Source organism: Antechinus flavipes, chromosome 5 (assembly GCF_016432865.1).
Source record: "Antechinus flavipes isolate AdamAnt ecotype Samford, QLD, Australia chromosome 5, AdamAnt_v2, whole genome shotgun sequence".
Taxonomy (NCBI): domain Eukaryota; kingdom Metazoa; phylum Chordata; class Mammalia; order Dasyuromorphia; family Dasyuridae; genus Antechinus; species Antechinus flavipes.
This window is the reverse complement of record NC_067402.1, coordinates 35330527-35355836: the sequence shown is the minus strand read 5'-3', so window position 1 is coordinate 35355836 and position 25310 is coordinate 35330527. Positions and strand designations below refer to the sequence as shown.

Sequence of the window (25310 nt, the reverse complement as noted above, 5' to 3'; positions counted from 1 at the left end):
CATTGCTGTTAAATATACACTGATCTCTTTGTTCTTCTCACTTCACTTTGCATCAGTTTATATGTCTTGCTATGGTTTTTTTCTGAAACTATTGCTTTGCCATTTTTTTATAGTACAGTTAGAACTCCATCACAATCAGAGAACACAGCTTGTTCAACCATTCCCCAACTGATGGGCATCTCCTCGATTTCCAATTTTTTGCTGCCACAAAAAGAGCTGCTAAAAATATTTTTGAACATATACGTTCTGAAGGTTTCTTTGATCTCTTTGGGATATAGACCTGGTAGTGATATCACAGGGTCCAAGAGTATGTATAGTTTTATAGATATATAAAGACATATGTATTTGGACATTATTTCCAAATTGTTCTCCAGAATGGTTGGGCCAGTTCACTATTCTATCTCTAGTTCAGTAGTGTACATCTTTTTCCCTCATCCTCTCTAATTTTTGTCATTTTGGTTACATGTAAGGTGCTACTTTGAGTTGTTTTAATTTTTATTTTTTTTTATTATTATAGCTTTTTATTTACAAGTTATATGCATGGGTTATTTTACAACATTGACAATTGCCAAACCTTTTGTTCCAATTTTTCCCCTCCTTCCCCCCATCCCCTCCCCCAGATGGCAGGTTGACCAGTACATATTAAGTATGTTAAAGTATAAATTAAGTACAATATAAGCATACATGTCCTAACAGTTATTTTGCTGTACAAAAAGACTCTGACTTTGAAATAGTGTACAATTAGCCTGTGAAGGAAATCAGAAATGCAGGCAGACAAAAACAGAGTTCTTTCCCTGGGTGTAGCTGGTTCAGTTAATCACTGCTCTATTGGAGCTACTTTAGTTCATCTCATTGTTGAACATGGCCAGATCCATCAGAATTGATCATCACATAGTATTGTTGTTGAAATGTATAATGATCTCCTGGTCCAGTTCATTTTACTCAGCATTAATTTTTATTTTTACTAATCAATAGTAGTAAGCATTTTTTCACATGTCTGATAGCTGTGTTTGTTCTTCTGAGAACTGCCTGTTCATATCCTTTGACATTCATCAATTGAAGAATGGCCTTTATTTTTATAAATTTATCTTAGTTCCCTATGTATTTAAGAAATAAGGCCTTTATTACAAAAATTTGCTGTAAAAATGTTTGATATTACTTCATTGTCTGTGGTAGCTTTTAGCAAAAATGTAGTTTCCCTGATTTTCTCTTTCATTTAGTAGTTTGTCTGCACTTGTGACTGCTACTCTTTTTTTTTTTTTTCTTTTTTTTACTTCATTTGAAGCATAATAAATTCTGCTCCAGCCCTTTATTTTAACTCTGTGTGTGTCTTTCTGTGTCAAGTATATCTATTATAAACAATATTGTTGGATTCCGGTTTCTAATCTATTCTGCTGTCTGCTTCCATTTTATGGAAGAGCTTAATTCTATTCCAATTCACAGTTATGCTTAATAACTGTATATTTCTTTCTCCCCATCCCATTTTCTTCTGTTCATTCTTCTCCCTCTCTTTTTATCCCGTCCTCTTAAGTCTTAGTATGCTTCTAACTGCTTCTTCCCTTAATCCGTCCTCCTTTTTGTCAGCTCCTGCCCATTTTTTTTATCCATTTCACCTTCTCTTTTTCTGTTGAATTAAGATAGATTTCAGTACTCAAAATATGTGTGTGTATGTGTGTGTAGTTTTTCTTCTTTGAACCAATTCCAATGAAAATGAGGTTCAACCACTGCCTGCCTCCCCCCCCCCCCATTTTCTTCTCCACTATATTGTCTTCCTCATGCATCCCTTATGTGAAAGAATTTTCCCCATTCTGCCTCTTGCTTCTCTCAGTATATCCCTCTTTCTTACCCTTCTTTTGGAAGATCATTCCAACATAATCAACTTACATCCATGCCTTCTGTCTTTGTAAAGTTTAAGTGTCCTAATGATGATAAATTTCTTTGAAGTTATAGGAATCATTTTCCTATGTAGAAATACAAATGGTTTCACCTTATATAATCCCTAGTGATTTCTCCTTCATGCTTGTCCTTTTATGCATCTCTTGAGTCTTATATTTGAAGGTCACATTTTCTTTTTTTTATTTAGTAATTTTATTTTTTTAAATTTTGATAGTCACTTTTAATTTTCAAAGTACATGTAAAGATACTTTTCAACATTCACTCTTGCAAAACCTTGTGTTCCAAATTTTTCTCCCTCCCTTCCCTCTTCTCTTCTTCTTAGCAAGTAATCCAATAGAGGATAAATATGTGCAGTTGTTCTAGACATATTTTCACATTCATCACGCTGCACAAGAAAAATCAGTTCAAAAAGAAAAAAATGAGAAAGGGAAAAAAAAAAAAAGCAAGAAAGGTGAAACTACTGTGCTTTGATGTATATTTAGTCCCCACAGTTCCCTCTCTGGATACAGATGGCTCTCTCCATCACAAGACCATTGGAACTAGTGAGTCACCTCACTGTTGAGAAGAGCCCTGTCCATCAGAATTGATCAACATGTAATCTTATTGTTGCCGTGTACAATGTTCACCTAATTCTATTCCCTTCCCAGCATCAGTTCCTATAAGTCTCTCCAGGCCTCTCTGAAATCATCCTGCTGGTCATTTCTTACAGAACAATAATGTTCCATAACACTCATACACCAGTTGATGGGCATCCACTCAGTTTCCAGTTTCTGCCACAAACATTTTTGTATATGTGAGTCCTTTCCCCTCCTTTAGGATCTCTTTGGGATATAGGCCCAATAGAAACATTGCTGGATCAAAAGGTTTACACTGTTCGATTGCTGGATCAAAAGGTTTACACTGTTCGATAGCCCTTTGGGCAGAGTTCCAAATTGCCCTTCAGAGTTGTTGAATTAGTTCACAGTTCCACCAGCAATGTATTAATATCCTCCATCCCCTCCAACATTTATCATTATCCTTTCCTGTCATCTTAGCCAATCTGAAAGGTGCAAAGTGATATCTCAGAATTGTTTTAATTTGTATTTTTACCCAATAGTGATTTAGAGAATTTTTTGACTCAAGATGATTTTAATTGTCTGAAAATTGTCTTTTCATATGCTTTGACGATTTACCAATTGGAGAATGGCTTGTGTTCTTAATAAATTTGAATTCTCTGTATATTTTAGAACTAAAACCTTTATGAGAACTCTTGAATGTAAAAACTTTTCCCCACTGTTCTGCTTCCCTTTTTGGTTCCATTGGTTTTATAAAAACTTGTACAAAACTTTTAAATTGAACATAATCAAAATTACCTATTTTAGATTTAATAATGTTCTGTAGTTCTTCTTTGACCATAAGTTCCTTCCTTCTCCACAGATCTAGGTGGTCCCATTTTTTTATCAGCTCTGAATTTTTTTCTTCAGGTATACTTGAAAGTGCTCTGTTTCATTAATTGTCTATTCCCCAGAAGGATTTTACTCAGTTTTGATGGAGAGTTTATCCTTTTTTTTCAATTCTAGCTCCTTTGTCCTTCTGAATATCATTTTCCAAGCTCTCTGCTGCTTTAACATGAACACTGCTAAATCTTATGTGATCCTTACTGTGATTCCATAATATTTGAGTGGTTTCTTTCTGGCTGTTTAAAGTATTTTGTTCTTGAATTCTGGAATTTGACTGTAAGTGGGAGTGTTCGTTTTGGAATTTCTTTCAGGAAGTGATAGATGGATTCTTTTAATTTCTATTTTATCCTCTGAATCTTAAGTTATTGGGACTGTATTATGATGTGTAGGCTCTTTTTTTGATCATGGTTTTCTGATAGTCCAATCATTCTTAAATTATCACTTCTTGATTCTTTTCCAACTCTTATTTTTCCTGTAAGACAGTTTGCGTTTTCTTCTATTTTCTCATTCCTTTGATTTTGATGTTTTTGTTTCTTGATGTCTCATGGAGTCATTAGCTTCCAGGAACCCAGTTCCAATTTTTTTATTGACAAAATATATGCATGGATAATTTTTCAACCTTGACCCTTGCAAAACCTTTTGTTCCAAATTTTCCCTTCCTTTCCTCTACCCCTTTCCCTAGTGGCAGGTAGTCCAGTACATGCTAAATATGTTAAAATATATGTCAAATCCAACATATGTATACATATTTATACAGTTTTCTTGATACACAAGAAAAATCGGATCAAGAAGGAAGGGAAAAAAAAAACTGAGAAAGAAAACAAAATGCAAATGAACAACAAGAGAGAGTGAGAGTGCTGTGTTGTGTTCTACACTCAATATCCATGACCTTTTCTCTGAGTGTAGTTGGCTCTCTTTGTCACTGAACAAGTGGCATCCAGTTCTAATTTTTAAGGAATTTAGTTAACTTTTGTAGCCCTCCCTGTCTCTCTCTCTCCTCTCTCTTGGCAGTTGGGGTTAAATGATTTGCTCATTTATACACCTAGTAAGTGTTAAGTGTCTGAGACTGGATTTGAACTCAATTCCTCTTGATTTGGGGGCTGTGCTCTAGCCATTGAGCCATCTACCTGACTTTTAATTCTGCTTTTAAAGTATTTCTCTTCAGTTAATTTTTATGTCTTTTACCCTTAGGCCAATTTTGTTTTTTAGGGTGTTATATTTTCTTTAGTATTTTTTGTTCCCGTTTTACCAACCTGTTAATTTTCTTTACATAATTTTCACATTTATTTTCCCAATTTTTCTTCTATAACTCATTTCTTTCTTGAAGGCTTGCAGGAATTCTTGTTGGCATTGGGTCTAATTCAATTAGCATTTTCAGTTTTTTTTTTTTTTAAACTTTTCACTCTGTCTTCTTGGGCTTCTCTATCACTGCAGTGAGCAGTTTTTTATGGTGAGGTTCTTTTTTTGTTTGCTCCTTTTTGCATCCTGTTTCTTGACTGAATTCCATGTTGAGATTGACCTCTGTGTCCTGGGGGTGGGGAGGCCCGTGCCAAACTTCAGGCTTTTTTGTGCTGCTGTTTTCATAGTGAGTTCTGAAGACAGGCACGTGATTCGGTACCCATGTTGTGTGATCCGGGTAGCGGTGACCCGGGGGCTGTGGTCCGAGACGCCTGTGGACCCTAGATTTGCCCATCAGAGCGTGCTCCTCTCAGGGCCAGCAGAACCCTCTAATCATTGTCTGACCACTTGTGCAGCTCCCACGGACCTCTCCTGGTGCTGCAGACTTCTCTTGCCAATTTTCTTGGGCCCAGAAAGACCTGGCCTCCATCTTTTGTTGGCTCTGCTGCTTTGAGCAGTTGTTTTAGAGTTGTTTGGAATGCTGGGAGAGTCCATCTGGGCTCTGCCCCCAGAGCTTCAGTTATTTTAGAAGTAGTTGGAAGTTGTGAAGAGGCTTTTAAAGCGTGCTGGCTCCCCCTTCTGGCTGTAGGGACATGGCAATTTCTGCCCTCCTTGGGTCTTGAGGTCTTGGTCACCGCATTTGGATGGAGACTGCAAAGTCTTGCAGGCCCACACTCCCAGGCTAGCCCATCACACCTCCCAGGCTAGCCCAACACACCCCACACACAGGTCCACACTCCCAGACTAGCCCATCACACCCCACTAATCCCATCTCCTTCCTAGGCCCATGCTGGCCAACAAACCCCCCCTCCACACACACACACACACACACACACACACACACACACACACACGCTGGCCAACAAACCCCCCCTCCACACACACACACCACACACACACACGCTAGCCAACAAACCCCCCCTCCACACACACACACACACGCGCTGGCCAACAAACCCCGCCTCCACACACACACACACACACACACACACACACACACACACACACACACACACACCCCTGCCCCAGAGCTACCTCTCCATCAGCCTCCTTATGGGCCACCTCTGAGCTGCTCCTGTTCTCTCTTGTCAGAGGGGAGGATCCCCCAGGAGGAGCTGGAGGAGCACATCTTGGAGGACACTCTCTTTTTCATCTGTGGCCCGCCCTTCATGATAGAGCACTTCTCTCAGCACCTGGAAGCCCGCAGGGTCCCCAAGGAGCACATCCGTTTTGAGAAGTGGTGGTAGCCGCCGAGGTGAAGGAGAGAGATGGCTCTCCAGGACAGTGAGCGGGACCGGTTCTGGGCCGTGTGTGCTGAGGCCGCGGGCCTCCCTGGTGCTGCCCCGACGCCGCCCAGCGAGGCGACTCCTAACGGGGGGAGGATGGAGGAGTGTGTGTGTGCACGGGGACGAAAACGACAACATCTGCGCAGAGGAGTCACTGACGACCAGGTGTGGGTGATAGCTGCCTGAACGTGTCCTTGAGAACTCCTCAGCAATGTTCTCTCCCCACGCTGATTCCACATTGATTTTTTGTTCTTTTTCCAGAGGGTGACAGTGACAGGAATGGTTACTATTTATCCCTAAATATCTGAAACCATTGGATTTGTGTGTGAACTATTGACTCTGTAAAATTTCTGTTTTACAAAAAAAGATGTAATTTATGTGCAATAAACTCACATTTTAATCAGGTGTTTTTAGCAGTACAAGTAGAAGATTAATTTTACCCTGGAAATCCATTTGCTTAAAAGGCCTCAGACTACCCTGTTCTAGCAGCATCCTGGCTTCTTGGGCCTGTGGTCTTATTCTGAGTTGCCGAGGAAAGTTGGGTGTGGGAGTCGGGAGTTGCCAGGATGGCGAGTGCTGGCGCCTTTGCTTTCTCATCACTAAGCGCCCGGGCTCCGCTCCAGTGAGGTCTCCCTCCGTGCCTCGGCCGCCGCCCTGGCCACACGGGTCTGGGAGCGAGGACGGAGCCGGCGGAAGGGACGCGTTCTTCCCAGCCGCGGAGCCGGGTTGAGGTTTGTGGCTGGATGCAGTCCCTGTCATTGGGACATCTCCGAAGGAAGGGTCCCCAAACCTAACTCTGGCCCCCTCCCCATCCCAGCCAGCAGTGGTGACGGCCCCATGCCCTGGGACCCTGCAGGGACCAGCGGGCCTCTAAGTACCTTCTCCTCCAGCTCACTCTGCTTGGAGCGGGAGCCGGGAAGGAGAGTCATGGCCGGGAGGGGAGCCCAGGAGGGGTCCTCCTCTGGGTCCCCCCGAGTGCAGGAGTGGGGCTCTCCTCCGCAATCCCCACGCCCGGGAGGGGGGCCCTCTGTGTGCCACCACGATAGTGAGAATCTCCCTGAGAAAGCATCAATAGAATGAGCCACTTCCATGCCTGCCTTGGCCACTGGAGACCCTTGTCCTCGCTGCAGTTCGGGTCTCTGCCTGGCAGGGGCTGGTCCCCTGTGCTGACCCTAAGGGCAGGCTGGAGCTCTGGGGCAGGAGTTTGGCTTGAGGCTCGGGGGGGGGGGGGGGGTCAGCACGCAAGGCCGCCAGTCTGGGCAGGGCCGGTCCAGTGGACCAAACAGCCAAAAGTGTGTCCCTTTTTCTTAATTTTAGCAGAGCCCAGCAGAGCTGAAGGAAGGCGGCCCCCAAAAGCATTTGGTGTGATTGGCTTGTGCACTGTTTGGTCAGGGTGTAGTCGGTTTGGGGGCCAGAGGGGCCGCAGCTCCCAGGCACAGGCCGAGGGGCAAGATCCTGCAGCACTCTGGGACCCATCGCCATTTGTCAGAGTGCTTTGAACCTCAGTCTGTGAGAGAGACCACGAGGCACCAGGTCTGAACGGACATAGAAACAAATGCTGGGAAATAACTGGGTCAGACCGCTGGTGAGTCTCTGAAGGGGAGACGAGCTCCCGGCACCCCCAGAGAAGGGGCTCAGCTCTCCCCGAGGCTCCCTCGAGGTGTGACGGCAGAGACCCCCCGGCCTCCCCACGGCGGCTTTTCCGCCTTCGCCATCTACACCTCGTGCTGGACTGATGCGAACACAGGCTGCGTTCTCCCCTCTCCCTCATACCACATATGACTCATTTTTTTAAAAGGCACAATTTGTACTTTATTTTTTTTTTGTCTTTTTACTTCAAAGAGATCATATCTTTAAGAACCAATTCTTCATTATGTTTCTATAGGACTTAGTTTTAGTTCCTATTCATTGGGTGAATTGACTTAGCTAATTCAGGCTGATTCCTAATCACTGAAAGGCGCTTTCGTGCTGGCGGTCCTCATGAAGGTTGCCCCCAAACACATCAACCTCACATCTCTCCCTTTGCTCCAGCCGGGCAGTGGCCACCATTGTGGGTCTTTGATGGGCACTGGAACCGAGGCGACAGTTTCCTTGGGAAGGCCCTATTAGTGACTTGGTTTACTTTGCGCATACAAGCTGAGCCCTTTTGAGGAAGGCACAAAAGCAGAGCTTGCATAACAGGCCCTGGGTGACCACTGTATTTGGGGGGTCTGTGATTGGTACAGATTGGAAACTGTCCACACTGTCTTAAAGAAAAAAATTAAGATCTTTTATTCTTACATCACTTTAATTTCTAAATACATCCCTCTCTTCCCCAGTCCAGTGAGTTTTCCCTTGCAACAAAAAATGAAAAAGAAACAAATTAACAAGACGAGCAAATTTGTCTGCTGTGACAGCGTCCCACAGCACCCCACCTCTGCAATAAGGAGGAAGGGCATCTCTTTGTCCTTGGCCCCAGTTCCCCCTTAAGTTCTCCCCAAGAGCTCAGTTGAGGGGCAGACCTCAATTCTGGGCCCGTTCACTGGGCCCCACAGTGTGCATGTGTCCAAGCCACGGGCTGGCTGCTCGGGTGTGAGCCACGGCCTGGACAATCGTCTTCCTCCAAACGGTTTTTGGTGGCTAGGCCCAAGTCGTGAATGACGCAGATCGTACTCAGCCCTGGCTGGGAGCACGATGTCGACAGAGGGCACCATATACTTAGTAAATAGCCACTGGGCATCTGTGCCTCAGAGCCGGCAGACTGAGTCGGTCTGTAAGAAAGAGCCTCCTGGCCCTTATGGGTCAGAGAGCAGAAAAGGCTGCCAAATACGCAATATCCCCTTCTTAGTGGCAGCTTCTGGCCCTCTGGCCTCTCTGACCTCAGCAGCATCAGCAGGGGAGTTCATATATTTAGTCAAACATAATTACTGAGAAATAAAGTTGGGTTTCTGCCCTCAAAGAGCTTATTGCCTAGTTCATTGGCCAAAGTAGAAACGGGAGGCGCTGAACTGTCTGAGGATCCCACACAGTAATTTAGAGAGCCACATATTAACGCCATCTGGGTTCTTTTGTCTTCTTATTTATATGGTCAGATATTTTCCAGTTACATTTTAAGTGTGGTTTGGGCTGCCACCAGAAGGGTTGGGCTCATGGAGGCCACATGTTGGTCTGGTCTAGTTCGTGTTCTTGTCAAAGACAATGATGGGCAGTGGATAGAGCATCAGTCCCAGAGCCGAGCACCCGATCGCAAATCCGGCCCAAGACTCTTAACACTTGTTAGCTATGTTGTAACCCTCACAAAATTCACCCCCTCAAAAAAAAAAAATGATGAGAAAGTAAGTAAAGGATTTTCTCCTTATCCAGCCAAGTGACTAGGTCTTCCTGGCCAAAGCCTTTTTAGGGCCCATTCCCTTTTTGGGAAGCCATGGCATTAGCCCACCGGGTACCTCAGCATACGTGGATCTGACAGAATAATGAGTGCTTCCTAGAAGAACTTGGACAGACTGCCCAGCAGCCTTGCAGAGAGCAGACAACCTAGGAAGGGGGTCCCTCCTCCTTGCAATTCTTCACAAATCCCATTTTGCCAGATTATTATTATTTTAGGGTAAAGAAGATACGGAGGATGAGTGACCTATTGGAGTCCAAGTAGATGTGTTCTTAAGATGGGAAGGTATTTATAAACTGCTTCTGAACAGCATTGCTCTGAGGAGCAATATAATAATGGAAGTATTTAATAATATAATGGAAGTATATTATCACTGCCAGTTGTAGGGGGTGGTCTCTGCACGCATATGTGCATGTGTAATTATGTGCTTATCCAAGAACCGTCACGTTCCCCATTTCACCTGCTACTGACAAGTTTGGGCTGTAGGTGTTTTCTCTGAACGGAAAACAGTTCCCTGAAATTCCTGTCGTTACGGTCTAGGTTATTATAAATATTTATATTCTGATAATTTAGCATGACAGCTCATTTTACTTAAAGCTATGCTAAAAAGGTGGTTTTATGTTTTGTTTAGAGAGAGGAAGCCCCTTCCTGGCCCTGGTATTATAATAACTTCTTATTTATATAAAACCTAAAAAAATTAGCGATCGCATTGGTATGTGAAGACGGTGCTGCTGACTCGAAGATCCAGAGTATTTCCTGCCGTGGCCCTGCTCTTTCAGACACTTGGCCGGCCCTTTCAAAGCCCCCAGCATCCATGGGAAAGGCGTGCTTGGGCTGGAGAAATCGGCTTCTCGAGAGAAAGTTATGAAGGTTCTCTTCCTCATCAGTGAGGGATGGAGTTCATGGAATGACCTGGAGACCATCTGAGGTCTTAGTTGTCCTGCCTAACCCTTTTATAGATGGGAAAGCTGCAATATGGGGAAGTTAGGGGAAGTTACCCAGCAAGATAAGTGTCTGGGACTGGATTCGGACCCACTTTCCCTTCTCTAACCCACTACCTTTCCCGTTGCACTGCTGTGGTGCACCATGGCTGGAACCTAATGTCAGGAAAGTTTGAATCCTGCCTCGAACACTTACCAGCTGGGTGACTCTGGGTCGCAGTCACTAAATTGAGCCTCAGTTGCCCTTTCAATGAGATGGGCATAATAGCATCCACCTTGTAGGGTTTTAGTGAGGATCAAATAAGATCAATCACTCAGCAAGTATTAAAGCATCTGTTCGGTGCTACAGACACAAGTACAGGGAGTGAATTTCTACTCATGAGAAGCTTCCAGTCAACTTGTGATGGAGAGAACCATCTCTGCCCAGAAAGAAGAATGGAGACTGAATGTGGATCACAACATAGGTTTGTAGCTTTTTTTGGTTGTTTGCTTTCTTTTTCTCATTTTTTTGTCTTTTTGATCTGATTTTTCTTGTGTAGCATGATAAATGTGGAAATATGTACAGAAGAATTGCACATGTTTAACCCATACTGGATTGCTTCTTGTCTAGGGAAGGGGGGAAGGGAGGGAGAAAAACTTGGAATGCGGGGTTTTGTAAGAGTGGATGTTGTAAACTATCTTTGCATGTATTTTGAAAATTAAAAGCAGTTATTAAAAAGAAAAGTTTCCATTCTAGTGGATACAGCAAGTTCATATAAAACCACATGGCAGAAATGTAAAGTTAAAACCAAAAACAGGCAAGGAAGTTTGGGAGCCAGGGAAGATCAGGAGAGGCTCCATGCTTCAAGAGGATGGAGCCCAAGCTGCATCTTAAAGGAGAAAACTTCTCTGAGATAGAAGGAAGGAGGGATTGTATCCCAGAAATGGAGCTTTAAAAGGCTTAACGCATTGTGCAAATGGGAATGTTATATTTGTGTTATTCAGCTACGTCTGCCTGCCAGACCATGAATCACAAAACCCTGGAACCTGTAGAATCCTTTGGGCTTGTCCACTCTCACAGGTCACTCTGCGCCTTGTATCCCTATGCAGGTTAATGGGAAAGTTGGGAGCGTTAACTTCCTGGGGCCACCCAGCTGACAAAGCCAGGGTTGGCCTCCCAGCTTCCCAGCCCTCGTCCCAGTCAGGGACTCCCTGGCACCGAAAGCACCAGGGTTCCTGCTACCCCAACCTTCAAAAGCCCCATTTAGGCAACTCACTTGGAGCGTGCTCAACGACTTAAAACAAGATGATGTTCAAATGGTTCTGTTTGCCACAAAAGGCTGCGTCAAGAGCATTCTGATGATGTCGTCCAGTTTGCAAGAAGCTGTAACTGGACATTGTAACTGGAAGGAACCACGGAGGCGATCTCATTCACTTACAGGCAGGAGACTGAGATGTGGCTCCTCACTTGTGGTCACACGAGTCTAAACGACGGACGTCAGTCACCATCCCAGAGTCCCTGACCAGAGCCTCTGGACATACTTAAAAATGACTGAAGAGCTTCATGCAAAGAGCCCTGGCTTCCACTCAGGCTCCTCCTTGCTAAGGACATTTAAGGGTCTCCATCCCCAAACTCCAGTGATACCGTGGTGGAAGTTCAGTAGGGGACGATCAGGACTGTCCATCTCCAAGCTCCAATGACACTGGTGAAGATACCACAGGGGATGATCAGGGATATTGTGGACTATCTGCTTGCAGAGGAGATGCTTGAAGAGTCATTTATCTGTCTTCAAGCACTGGGATTATTAACGCCGAGTATATGACTGTAGGGAGTTTATTCCAGAGTTTGTAAAATAAAAGGATTGGACTAATAGATGACCTCTGAGGTCCCTTCCAGCTCTAAATCAAAGCTATTACTCGTTGCCATCTTTATACCAAACAGTAAAAAAAGAAAAGAAAAAAGAAAACAATAGATTGTAGCCAAAAGGAATATTGTTTGAAAGGAACTTAATTAAATTGGCAAGGAGGAGTTGCCATTAAAAAACAAAAAGAGACTGATCTTATCTGCAAGAGAGGCTAAGAGGTGGCCTGGTCTGTGCACTAAGGGCTGAATTCAAGACTGCTAGGATCCACCTCGTTCCTCAGACCTTCATTAACTGACATTTTGTCCTTCAGAAAGACTGGGCTTCACATTGTACAATAACCGAGCTTCTTGTGTTTCTTTCCACTGGATACACCTTCAGAAGGTGACAGCAACAGGAGCCTTTAACCCGGGATCCTCCGGCAGATTTCAGGATTCCCACCAACTTGGATGCAGAAAAAGTGAAATCTTTATTTTCTTTAACCTCTGAAACTGAGCCTTTCCTTCGGCTTTTTAAAAACATGCTTCTGAAGAAGCACAAAGGCTCCTCCAAACTGCTCAAGAGGTCCCCGACACAAGCGGTTAAAGAGCTCTGCCGTGTAGGAATAATTCCATTAAGGCTTTCAGATGTTTCACAACAAATGAAGATGCTGGTCTTTTACCATTGGACCAGTACAAAGAAACGGATCCCAAAACAAACAAATTCTGAAAAGACACAGCCAATAGCCAGTGGTTCTGCATATAGAACTCACTCTCTTACTCTTTTTCCTTCTTTCTTTTTCTTTCTTTTTTTCTCTCTGTCTCTCTCCCTCCTCTTTCTCTCTCTCTCAATATGTACATATGTGCATGGATATTTCACGTGTGGATACACCCATCTATCTACCTATGTCAGTATATGTATGTGTCTATATGTATCCACAAGCAAGCATATATGGGCAGATCTTTCCCTGAGTCTTTCACAAATACTTTATTCCAAATGAGGGAAAAAGCCTTTCTTCTTGCCAAGTATTTTGCTAAAGGCTGGTGATATCAATATTTTCCAAAAAGAAAATTAATCCCTATTCTTAGAGTCTAGTGCTTAGCACATAAAAGGCATTTAATGAATGTTTATTGGCTGATTGATTATATTCTAATAGGTGAAGACAGTGCACATAGGGAATGGTAACTAGGGAACAGAATTATGGAGAAAGGAGGAAGTGGGAATGAGAGCAGGGATACAGGAGGAGGGGGAGAGATGGGGAGACTGGATGAGTGATGAATTGCCTTCAGGGTCTTCTGATTATCCTCCCCAATAGCAGATCTTTTCCCTCAGAGAACTGATTTCCTCAGATGAACATGAGGAGTGACCAAGATTGATTATACTCCTTTTAGCCAAAAAATAAGTAGGACTATTACTGAGACTCTTTCTAAATCGGATTCTCCATCTCTAACAGGCTCTTTGAATCAACAGGATGCCTCACTTTTTAATTCCGATGTTTCATCCTCCTGAATTCTAATCTGACCTCAGACACTTACTAGCTATGTGACCCTGGGCAAGTCATTTCAGCCTCTTGCCTCAGTTTCCTCATCTGTAAAATGAGCTGAAGAAGGAAATGACGAACTATTCCAGTATCTCTGTCAAGAAAACCCCAAATGGGATCATAAGGAGTCTTATGATTGACACGTTACAGATCTACAGATAGATGAAGGACAGACCATAGCTCTAGTGTTTGCAAAGCACTTTATCATGTACCTTCTTTGAGAGACAGGGTAGTATGATAGAGCGCTGAACTTGGAGCAAGGAAGTTCTCCGTTCAGATCTTACTCAGAGCCGTGCCGGCTGTGTAACAGGTCACAAACTTACTGGACTTCTTTCCTCAACTGTGAAATGACTCGCCTAGGATTCTAATTTAATATAAACTTACTATTATGATCCTATAATAATAAGAGCTAGCATATATACATATGTGTGTGTGTGTGTGTATGTATGTATACATAAAATAGAAATTTTTAAAAGACAACCCGTAGGCAGCGGTTCTGCATATAGAACTCTCTTTTGCTCTCTGTAAGTGGATATGTCGCGTGTGGATGCACACGTTTATATACATACGTGTGTATATATGGATCCACAAATAAGCATGTATGGGCAGATCTTTCACTGAAGTCTTTCACAGTTATCTTATGAATGAGTGAAAATGTGTGTATTTTTATATATATGTTCTTATAGGATCATTATCTGTGTATGTGTGTATATATTATCTATACATATATATGTTTACATATATAAGTATATAAAATTTATATATGTGTGTATGTTTTTTTTTCATTCAGGTTTCATGTTCATTTCCCCTCTGTCCCCCTCCTCCCTCCACTTGTGAAGCTTATTAATTATTGGGCTAGTTCTGGTTACTCCATGGACTTGAAAATGATAAAATTGCCCATCTCCGAGAAGATTTGATAAAGACGTAGCGTAACCAGCTAATTAGCCGGATCCCATTTTCTCTCCTTCTTTTGGCCTGCAGGAATAATGCCTAATCACGGGGTGCGCACACTGAGCTCCAGAAGGGGGGTAATTTTCCATCATTTTCTGGAGAAAGGGTTAATGGCACCGAGACCTGCTTCAATCCCAGCTTCCCGAAGGCAGCAGAGCTGGCCAGGCCCCTTCTTTGTTCCAGAAAATGGCCTCTTCTCCCCCGACGGCGGCCTCAGAAGTAACGGCCAAGGCCCCCTGCTGAGAAAGCCGGCGCAGCTTTTGGGGGCGGTTGCGTCTGTCCGGTCTCTGCCTGCTCTGCCCCTTCAGCCGGCCCTCAGTGCCTGGGCCCCCAGTGGGGAGAGTTAGGTCCAGCTGCGGTCACCCGCCCGGCCCCAGGCCCGCCCTCCCAATGTCCGTCCCTCCCTGGTCTCAAAAGGACAGAAACAGGAGCCTTGACTCGGGAAGCCCCGTCCCCGCAATGCTGCAGAGAGCTCTGGGCAGGAAGCCTCTTGGAGGGGCATGGAGAGGCCCCTGCCCGGCAGCCCACCCTGCACCGTGCGTCCGGTTCACTGAGGACGAAGCCTTGCATTCAGAGGGTCATCACAGGAGCACCGGCCTGAGCTGAAGAGATCCCCCAAATCTGCCGGACCCGTCGGACAGGTGAAGGACCAGAGGCAAAAGGAGTGTCCGGGCTCCGGGCCAGAGCGTCTGAGCTTTCATCTGGCCTTTACTAGGCGCTGCGTGTTGTGCAAACGAAGAGGGCAGCTTGACTCAAGAAACATGTCACAGAGCGGGAAACTGAGGCCTGAGGAAGCATTCCACTCCCTTCAGGCGAACTAGAGGCTTCTGGAGGCTGTTTTTGTATATTTAGTGCAGTGCCCGGTACACAGCAAGTGCTTAAATGCGAGAATGTACCTGTGTATGTAGCTAGCCATCCCGTCTACCTATCTATCCATCCCCCCACCAGTCCATTTACCTATTCATTAATCTTCCTATCCCATTAATCTACCTGTCCATCCTCCACCCACCCTCCATCCATCCATCCTTCCATCTCATCTTTCCCCCTCAGCATCAGTCATCTATGCACCCCTGGGGCTAACCCGGTGTACAGCAAGTGTCTAAAGGCTCACTGCCTGTGAGCATCCATCCCAGCTACGTTCATCACCCACCTCCCTCCACTCCTCGTCATCTGTCCGTCCGTCCCGCTTTCCCCTCTCAGCCCCGACCTCGCCTCTGTCCCAGGGACTGCCCACAGCCCAGCAGGGGCAGGCTTTCAATCCACTTTTTGAGCCAGGGATGGACAGTGAGGGTCTGAATTCCATCCCTGACCCAGAACTGGGTTCTTGGTCGGGCCGCACACAGCGAGCGCTGACCGGTGCTCACCGACTCACGGAGGACCGGGCCGCCGGACCGGGTTTGTGGCCATCAGCGGGGACTGAGGCGAGTGTGGGGGAAACCGGCCCTCAGAAATGACGAGATTCCCAAGGCTCCCAATGGCGTCCTCACCACTCTGCTTGTTGTCGTTGCTGTTTTTAAGCGGCAGGTGGGACCAAAATAAATGTTACTTAATTATTAAAAAACACTGGGCTGGTACCTGGGCAGGGAGGCTCTGAGGGAAGGCTGGGCCCGCTGCGGAACGGGCTTTTTCTGAGGCCCCGTGAATGGCTGCGACTCGGGAGCCGGGACCGCTGACAGAGAGGCCGGAACGTGGCAGATGTGCACCAAGAGTTAACCGTTTATTGAGCCAGGACACTGTACAGGTAGTAGACACAAGAACACCTTCTGGGAAACCATCCCGGGGAACACCTCAAGCCCAACAGCTCTCCCACCCCTTCCCCTTCTCACCCGAGGCCCCCACCCCTTCTGAGCCGCCGGCGCTCACAATGCGACTGCAAAAGCCTCCCCCAGTCACATGCGACACTGACGGGGGCGGGCCTGCTCTGTAAAAAATATATTACAATATGTACACTCGAATGAACTTGCAAACAGGAGAAAGCCTGCCCCCCTTCCCCCCAGGCACGGCGGCTGCCGCCCCTCCGCCTCTCGCCTGGAACCCCCCTCAATCTGGCCTTTGCTCCAGGCACGCCCGCGAAGCCCCCGGGGAGGGATGGAAACGGCCGAGGGACGTGGGCTCCTCTCCCCCCGCAGGGGGCCCTGCAGCGAGGTGGGGAGGGGGAGGCCTCCTTGGCGCGCTGAGCTCGGTGGGGATTTATTGCTGTGAGTCACTGAGCAGGAGAGGGCGGCTGTGGTCCGGGGGCACGAGCGCTCTTCCTGGCGGCTGCTGGTCCCAATGAGGCTCCACGGGCTCCCCAGACGCAGCGTCACGTGGGGCGCCGGCTCTGCCGACCCAGGCTGCAGGACGCGCGGGCGCCCAGTGGGGCTGCCCAGCGTGGTGGTGGGCCAGGGTGGGCACTGGGCACAGTGTGTGAATGGGCTTCTCCCGCAACAGGCAGCAAACACCATCTGCCTCCCTCCCCGGGGGCCGAGCTCTGGGGCTATCTCAGGATCTCCCTAAGGGAGCGGGCCACTTGCCACCCTGGTGAGCAGCCACGAGGGGTCCTGGGGGGCACAGGCCCTGGGCACAGCAACCCACTGAAAGGGCCGGGCCGCAGCGGTGTTGGCTACGGGCCCCTTGAAGCTTGGTTCTGGCCCAGAAGGCCCGCCTGAGCGTTCCCCAGCCCCACAGAGGAGGAAGCTTGGGTCAAGCCCCAGAGGGAGGGAGAATGGGGGGCTTTGGGGTGAGGGGCTGGTCCTGGGACGTGAGAGCGCCCTTACATTTGGGGACATTTCTAATGCGCAGAAACAAGTCGCAGGAGAGTGAGTGAGTGCGTTGTTGCATTGGAAGAAGAGAACGTAGCGGGGGGACCGAGGCCGAGGGGCCTGGCCCGAGTCCTCCCCAGGAAGGGGGTTCGGGTCAGATCCCCTCCGACGCCTCCTCCCCGCTGCAGGGGACCACTGCCTCACAAGGGACCCCGTGGGCTGCAGTCCCATCTGCCTCAGAGACAGGGGGCCCCTCTTCTTCACCTCCGGCCCCCCGAGGAGCCCCGTCCAGCTTGCCGGGAGCCCCGTCCCCCTCCCCACTTGGGACCCCGTCCGGCTGATCGAAGGCAGGAAGGCGGTTGCCCGCGTTGCCAGCTCGGAGACCCTGGTCCTCCTGGTTTTTCTCATTTTCTTCCATTTTCTGTTTTTCTTGGGCACTTAGCTTAGACTTGGATTTTCTCATCTGCCGGCTGTGCACGTCCTCCCGGGAGAAGCGCCATTGAAACTAGGAATAAAGGGAAGAGAAATGAGTGGAGGAGCCTCCTGGCTACCGGGCGGGGGTCAGCGCCACGAGCTCGGGTTTCCTGGGAGCCCAAAGACCTCATGAAATCAGGGAGCGGAGGAGAGCCCCGGGCTCCAGGCCGACTCCATTTCACCACCAAGGGAACGGAGGCCGAGAAGTTCCATGGGAGGCCCCCGGGACCAGGCGGCGAGTTTGGGACCCAGGGCCTCTGGACTGGGAGTGACGGCTCCTCTCGATGCCAAAGTGCAAAACCAGAAGCCTCCCCCTTCCCATTACCCCACAAGAACAGCCCATCCTGAGCCTTCGCTAAATGCCTTAATGGGTCTTTTTCAAAATTGGGATTTAATTCTGAGATGCTTTAGAGAGATGATAACTTAAAAAAAATAGGGGCTTTGGGGATTTTATTTCTGAAATGGGCCCCTCAAAGAGCCACAAGGGAAGGGTGGCGGGCACATCTCCCGCGCGGTCCCTGTGGCTGCCTCTTCTTCAGGGGGCATATTTCTGCACTGAGATAATATCCCACAACATCCTGGCAGACGTCCCCCCGGCCAAGAGCAAGAAAACCGAGCCGTCCCCCGGGTCAGCGCAATCCACCCAGCGGCCGTCCCACCGCTGAGACCCAAGGGGGTGCATCCGGAGAGAAGCCGGGCCCAGGGCAAGGGAAGCTGCTGAAAGGGGCCGGAGAGCCCACCCTGAGCCTCGCAGGAGGAAGCTCCAAGGGGTCCTCCTCCTGCCCCCAACCAAAAGCCCCTCCACGGGCGGGGACAGGGACCATGGCCTCATCCTCCCAGCCCACTGGGGAGCAAACGCCCAAACCTGCCACAGACATGACTGGGAGCAGCCGCCCACTGAGCAACACGAGAGCCTGCGCAAAGCGGCTTCACCCAGTGAGGGAGGCAGCAGGCAAATACCCGGGGCCAATGGGCAAATATCTGAGGCCAATGGGCAAATACCTGGAGCCAACGGGCAAATACCTGGGAACAGCAGGCAAATACCCGGGGCCAATGGGCAAGTATCCGGAGCCAATGGGCAAATACCCGAGCCAGCGGGCAAATACCCGGGGACAGCGGGCAAATACCCGGGGCCAATGGGCAAATACCCAGGGAAAGCAGGCAAATACCCGGGGACAGCAGGCAAATACCCGGGGCCAATGGGCAAGTACCCGGGGCCAGCGGGCAAATACCTGGGGCCAACAGGCAAATACCCGGGGCCAATGGGCAAGTACCCAGGGCCAACAGGCAAGTATCCGGAGCCAACGGGCAAGTATCCGGAGCCAACGGGCAAGTACCCGGAGCCAACGGGCAAATACCCGGAGCCAGCGGGCAAATACCCAGGGCCAACAGGAAAATACCCAGAGCCAACAGGCAAGTATCCGGAGCCAACGGGCAAGTACCCGGAGCCAACGGGAAATACCCAGAGCCAGCAGGCAAATACCCAGGGCCAACAGGAAAATACCCAGGGCCAACAGGCAAGTATCCGGAGCCAACGGGCAAGTACCTGGAGCCAACGGGCAAGTACCCGGAGCCAATGGGCAAATACCCGGGACCAATGGGCAAGTACCTGGAGCCAGCAGGCAAATACCCAGAGGCAGCGGGCAAATACCCAGAGGCAGCGGGCAAATACCTAGAGATAGCCTCTGAGGGATCAGCCAGAGAAGACTGACAGGGAAGGCATCCGAAGTAAGGGGGCAGGGAAGGCTTCTGGGAAAAGGGAAATTTTGGCTGGAGCCTAAAGGAGGTCAGGAGCCGGAGATAAGGACAGAGGGCAGGCGCGCGCACACACACACGCACACACACACACACACACACACACACACACACACACACACACTCTCTCCCTCATCCTGTCTCAGAAATAAACCCTCCATCTCCAAGCATTTTTCCGGGCTGTCCGAAGTTTTTCCTTTAGTCAGACACGGGACTTTCTGGGTGTGTTTCCGTCCTCTGTCAGAGAGGGAAACCCGGTGGGAGCAGGGGCAGCCTCGGCTCGGGCCCTGGCGTCAGCCTCCACGCTGCTGTTGGGCCCTAGACGAGACCAGTCCTGTGACTAGAATGTTCTGCCTTCTCCTGTGTGTCTGGGTCTGTGTGTGTACATATATACACATGGCACACACGCATGCACACAGATGCACAGGTATACGTTGTATATTTTTACTTCTGCACACACACATGCGTACCCACCCTACATCACATCCATCCCCTCATACACCCATTTATGCATACGTGCGTGCACCCCCCCCGTTCCTGGACGCCCCCCGAATCCCACAGAGCACGTTTGTGCATCTCCCCCCCACCGAGAGCCAGAGAATTTGTTAATTCCCCCAATGTACCGACGATCCCGACAGTTCCGGACGAACCAACGCCGGGCCCAACGCGCAGAATGAGACCCACATTTTTGGCCACAGCCGACGTGGGAACTTGTTTCGCTTGACGATGCACATTTCTTACAAGAGTTTTGTTTTTCTTTTCTTCCCCCATCCTGCCCCTCCCCCCCTCCCCCCCCCAGCAAGGGAGAGGGAGGAGAAAGAAAAAATAAATATTTTAACAGAAAAAAAACTTAATTAAGAAAACCAAAAAGGGGCCGCGTCCTGCATGCTCTGGTGAATTTACAAAAACTGAACATAAAAACGCAGCTCTGTGGGAAGAGCAGGGAAAGGGAACGCTCTGAAGGAGACGGAATGGTTTATAGATGGGAAGAGATGCTGGGCTCTGGGCTGGGGTGGAGCCGCCGGCTGCACCCCCGCAGCCCCTGCCCGTCCCCCAGGGCCCAGGGGCCGAGCACACACGGGGCCTTCTCCGTCCCAGGCCTCTCCGCCCCGCCAGGGGACCCAACAGCACCGTGGAGGCCGACCCCCAGGGCCCAAGCCAGAGCCAGGCTCTGCTCCTACAGGGGCCCTTGTCTTAGTGGGAAACACACCCAGAAGGTCCCGCGCTTTGTAAGGGCGGAGCCCCAGGCGCCTTCCAGCCCTGGCTCTGCGGTGACCCCGGTCCGGAGAGCAGAGACACCCTGGGCAAAATGGGCAGAGGTGAAACACGGCTGGGGAAGGGCCTGTCCTGGGGAGCCCTCGGTCCCGCCGCCCAAGCGTATGGCTTCGGAGAGCCCCGTGCTTTGTCGTCCAGGCCAAGGCCGGTGTCCCATCTGCCCCATGAGAGGGAGGCTCGGATTCTCCCCCTTCCCGGTGGGGGAGGGCAGGGGGAGGGCCCAGAGCGCTGGTCACCGCCCCCCCGAGCGCGAATCTGGGCTCCGGCCCTAGCTGCGAGACCCCCATTTCATCCTGTTTGCTGAGCTTCCTCATCCGTCAGATGCACCAGAGAAGGAAATGGCCAAACAGCTCCAGCGTCCCGGCCAGAAAATCCTAGCAGGGTCAGGAGCAACAACAGAAACTCCCCAAAGAGAAAGCGTCCGTCCGTCGTTCTCGAAGAACACCAGGACGCCAGGGCGCGACGCCATGACACACAGGCGAGGGGTCCCGAGGGAGAGGACCCCCGGGGACGCTGCCCCGGCCCCTTCCAGCTGTGGGACCCCGAGCTCAGCTCCCCACGTAAAAGTGGGGGGAGGCGGGCTGGCCGGCCTCGGGTCCCAGACCCTCCCCAGGCGGGGCTCCCCGGCCCCCGCAGGCGGCAAAGCCTCAGGCCCTTCCCCGGCAGGTCTCACTCGCAGACCTGTCGTACTTCTCGCCCATCTGTCTTTTGTCCCCACACGAGGACAAAGGAAACCACGGAGGCTGAAGCTGTTGCCAAATCTGCGAGAAGCGAGCCGTGAGGCTGAATGGCGCAGACGCTCAGGGGAGAGGCGGCCCTGGCCACCCTGGGCCCGGTCTGAGGAAGCTGGCCCAGGCCCCCCAGGGGGCCCCGCCCTGAGGGAGCCTCGGGGCCTGAGCCGGGACTGTGGGGCTCGCACCCCCGGGCGCTTCCTCCCCGCAGCCCCACCACCACCACAGGCACAGAGGGGTTTTCAGCCTCCACCACGGTCATTTCCTCTGGCTGTGGCCACAAAGCGTTCGCTTCCTGCCATGTTTGTGTAAGTGAGAGAGTCTGTGCCGAGATTACAAGGAGAATCGGAGCCGGTCCCTGCTGCCTTGGGGGTCGGGGGGGAAAGGCTCCCCGGGAAGCAGGGGCTCGGCTCGGCCTTCAGGGCCCGCTGGGAAGACCCAGGGAGCATTCTGGGTAATCACAGGCAGCCCGGGCTCTCGGGTGCGTACAAGGCACCCCAAGGCAGCATTTGCCGGCGGCGACACACTCCCCATTCACAGAGAGCCTCCCACAGACTTGGGGGCCCTGAGGAACGGCCCAGCCTGCAGCGAGAGGGATGGAAGCCCTGCCTCCTCCCCCAGCCAGGGAGAGATCGCCAGGTCTGGAACCCAGGCTCTGGGCTCACCTCCGTCCCGTCACCTATTACCCGGACATAAGGGGGTCGCTTCCCCCCCAGGTCTCGGGGGTTTCCCCAACTACAGCCCTGTGACCCCCCTTGGGGCCCTCATCTGGGAGAGCGGGGCTGGGCTCCCGGCCGCCGGCGCAGGTCTGTCCTGCCCAGGGGACGCTTCGCTCCATCCGGGAAATCGGCCCCAAGTCTGGAAAAGCAATGCCCAGGAAGGGGTAACACATGGCTTGTGTCTGGGGCCTGGGGGGCGACCTCTGCCCCCGTCTCTCTCACTCTCATTTATTTCCAATTTGGGGTTAAATATGTCATTTCGTCAGCCTGGTTAGGATCTGGTTAGGAAATCTCCGGACTGTCAGATCGGAGAAATGGCCGTGACTGGGGGGAGGGGGATAAGTGACCTGTCCACAGACACACAGCCCGTCAGAGGCCCCCCCCCCCCCCCCGCGGCCCGCCTATGCTCCTGACCCATTCCTGAAAGGGAAGGCCCCGTGCCAGCTCCGATAATAGGGCCCCGGGCTCTCTGCCAGGCGGCCGTGCCAGAGGGAAAGGCAGGGAGGGCAGTCGGCATGCAGAGTCCAGAGGGAGACCAAGAAGGGAGGGCCCAGCTCGGCGCGGGCGGATAAAGGAAGCAGAGGGGGTCGGGCCGAGCAGCTGCGGCCTCTGGGGGGATGGACGACCTCCATCAGAGCCCTGGGGGCTTCCCCGGGACCCCCGGCAGGACCCACAGGTGTAAATATGGGGCAAAGGCCCAGCGGCCCCCTTACTTCTGAGGGTGGGAGGGGCGTGTCTCCCGGAGCCCCCCCCAAAGGGACCTGTGGGGTCAGTGAAGGAGGAAAGTCCATCTCCCAGGGAGCTGGGGCTCGAGGCAGAGAGCTGAGGGCCCGTTTCTGTGGCCTAAGTGTTCCCAAAACACATGCTCCTCCTGACTGGATTAATTTCCACTCAAGTGAGAGCAGAGGGGAGAACCAGGCCTGGGTGTGAGTACATTTGGCCCACCATTTACAAGCTGCCAAGTCACAGGCCTGTCATTCACCTCCCCGAGCCTCAGTCTTGTCAAATGTAAAATGGAGCCAACACTTTTACTATCCACACTCCGTGGGGTCGTTGCTGAGAAGAGAGTTGGAAATCCAAGAGTGTTACAGAAATAGAGACCCTTTCAAAATGACTTTAATTTCAGATACACTGTGGTATCGACAATGACACTTTTGTCCCCGATTATTCGATAAGTAAGAGATTGGAGCTTGTTTTATTTGGCGACATCTAAGGTGGAGCTCATCCCTTTTTGGATATCCCGGAAGCCTCTGACCCCGTGGCAAAAAGCCCATGGTTGCGCCCCCCTCCCTCCTGCCGAAAATGGCTGTAAATGAAGATTCTGGAAAACCCGAGTCCGAAAGCTGTCTCTCGTGAGTTCATTCTGGATCGCACCCAACAGCCCCTTTTGTGAAAGATTTCTCGGGGAAGCAGATCGGATTGTTGACTAAAACCAGGGTTCAGATTTCATCTGTTCGCATCCTTTCCATCTCCCATTAAGGACAAATGAAACGTGTGTAACTCGAAGCCTCAGTCTCTAAAGCTGTAAAATGGGATAGTTGTAGTACAGAGCACAAGGCACCAGGCTAAAATAATGCAGCTCATAATACATCTATCTGAACTGTACTGTACACATTGTTGTGCTGACAGCAGTCCTGGAGGCTGCTGGCTCGCCCTGAAACGAAGGAAGGCTTGCTTTACACACAAAACGCCAAGTCTCGGACCCGCTGACCGACATCGCTGACCTTCCTGGCCAACGGATCCTCAGACCCAACGGCCGGTCGGTCCCAGCCAAACTCTGGCCCCGCAGGCCTTCCTGCCGGCCCTCCGAGGCTCCGGGAGCGGCACCTGGCCAAGGGCAGGCGGCCGGGTGGGCCCTCGGGGAAGGCCGGACCGAGGCCATTTCCAAAACTCCCCAGACGCCGCCTACCCGACCGCTGCACGAGCTCTCTCCTCGGGGCCATTCTCGGCCAAGTAAACAACGTGACCTTCCCCTTTCCCTTCCGAGAACATCTCCAGCTTCTCATATTTACTTTCTGTCTTGTGGGTGAGAGAGCAGGAATGTTATTTGATTATGGAACCTTCACCCCGAGCACGAGGAACCACTTGGGATTCTTCCCCGGGGTCATTAACAGGCCACACGGCTGCGGAGCCGGCCCCACCGGGAAAATCTTGAGTTCAACTCCTACCCCTGACTGGTACTTCCCAATCTGTGCCCGCTGATCCCCAAGCCGATTAAAACCAAAGTATCCAAGCCCACCATCTCCTAACATGATTAAATGGACATTTTTGTTCTTACTGGGGAGTGGAAAGGAGGCGAGCAAATGAAATCCACTGATTTCTAAACACTTGTTTTAGTCAATAATCTGAATCTGCTTTCCTGAGAAATGTCTCACGAAAGGGGCTGTTGGATGCGATCCAAAAGGAACTTTAACCGCCCTGCTCTCGCCATTCCAACCCTCTGGGCAAAGCAAGGGGAGCTCGGAATTCAGGGATGAGGAGTAAATAAAGCCAAAGGAAGTCCGGCTTGTGACCCTCGCGTGTGGCCCTGAACAAGTCGGCTCTCAATCGTCCCAGGCGTCCAGTCCTAGCAATCACAGAACACGCGTTGATCTAACTTTCCCCTTCCAACAAAGAGCCGGCAGAAGCCGGCGTGCTGGAGCCCAAAGAAGAGTTATAAGAGTTAATCTCCTTCCCTTCACTCCAAAGGTGAAACACTGCCTATTGAACTTAGTTGATTTGTAGGTTCGATTTTGCTGAACTGATTTTTTCTCCCTTTTCCTTTTGCTGTTATTAGTCTTCAGTTGTGTCCAACTCATTTGGATTTTCTTGGCAAAAATACTGGAGTGGTTTACTGTTCCCTTGTCCGGCTCATTTTACAGAAGGGGAAACTGAGGCAAAGTGTTACACCGGGTAATACAGCCAATAAGTCTGATGCCAGATTTGAACTCGGGTCTTCCTGACTCTTAGGGGAGGGGGGCTTTATCCCCTGTCTCTGGCA

The 25310-nt window shown here is 50.1% G+C and overlaps 2 protein-coding genes across 4 annotated transcripts in view; one reads left to right on the top strand and one right to left on the bottom strand.

Annotated features, from left to right (window-relative positions):
- The window catches only part of OXNAD1 (oxidoreductase NAD binding domain containing 1), a 44460-nt gene extending 38036 nt beyond the window's left edge, over window positions 1-6424 (top strand). For both annotated transcript variants that reach the window (XM_051961450.1, XM_051961451.1), the window contains exon 8: window positions 5826-6424. In XM_051961450.1, coding sequence (XP_051817410.1) covers window positions 5826-5980 — 155 coding nt within the window. In that variant the 3' untranslated portion in view covers window positions 5981-6424. The remainder of the gene's footprint in view (window positions 1-5825) is intronic.
- Window positions 6425-16333: 9909 nt separating this feature from the next.
- The window catches only part of RFTN1 (raftlin, lipid raft linker 1), a 180528-nt gene continuing 171551 nt past the window's right edge, over window positions 16334-25310 (bottom strand). For both annotated transcript variants that reach the window (XM_051962009.1, XM_051962008.1), the window contains exon 10: window positions 16334-17881. In XM_051962009.1, coding sequence (XP_051817969.1) covers window positions 17531-17881 — 351 coding nt within the window. In that variant the 3' untranslated portion in view covers window positions 16334-17530. The remainder of the gene's footprint in view (window positions 17882-25310) is intronic.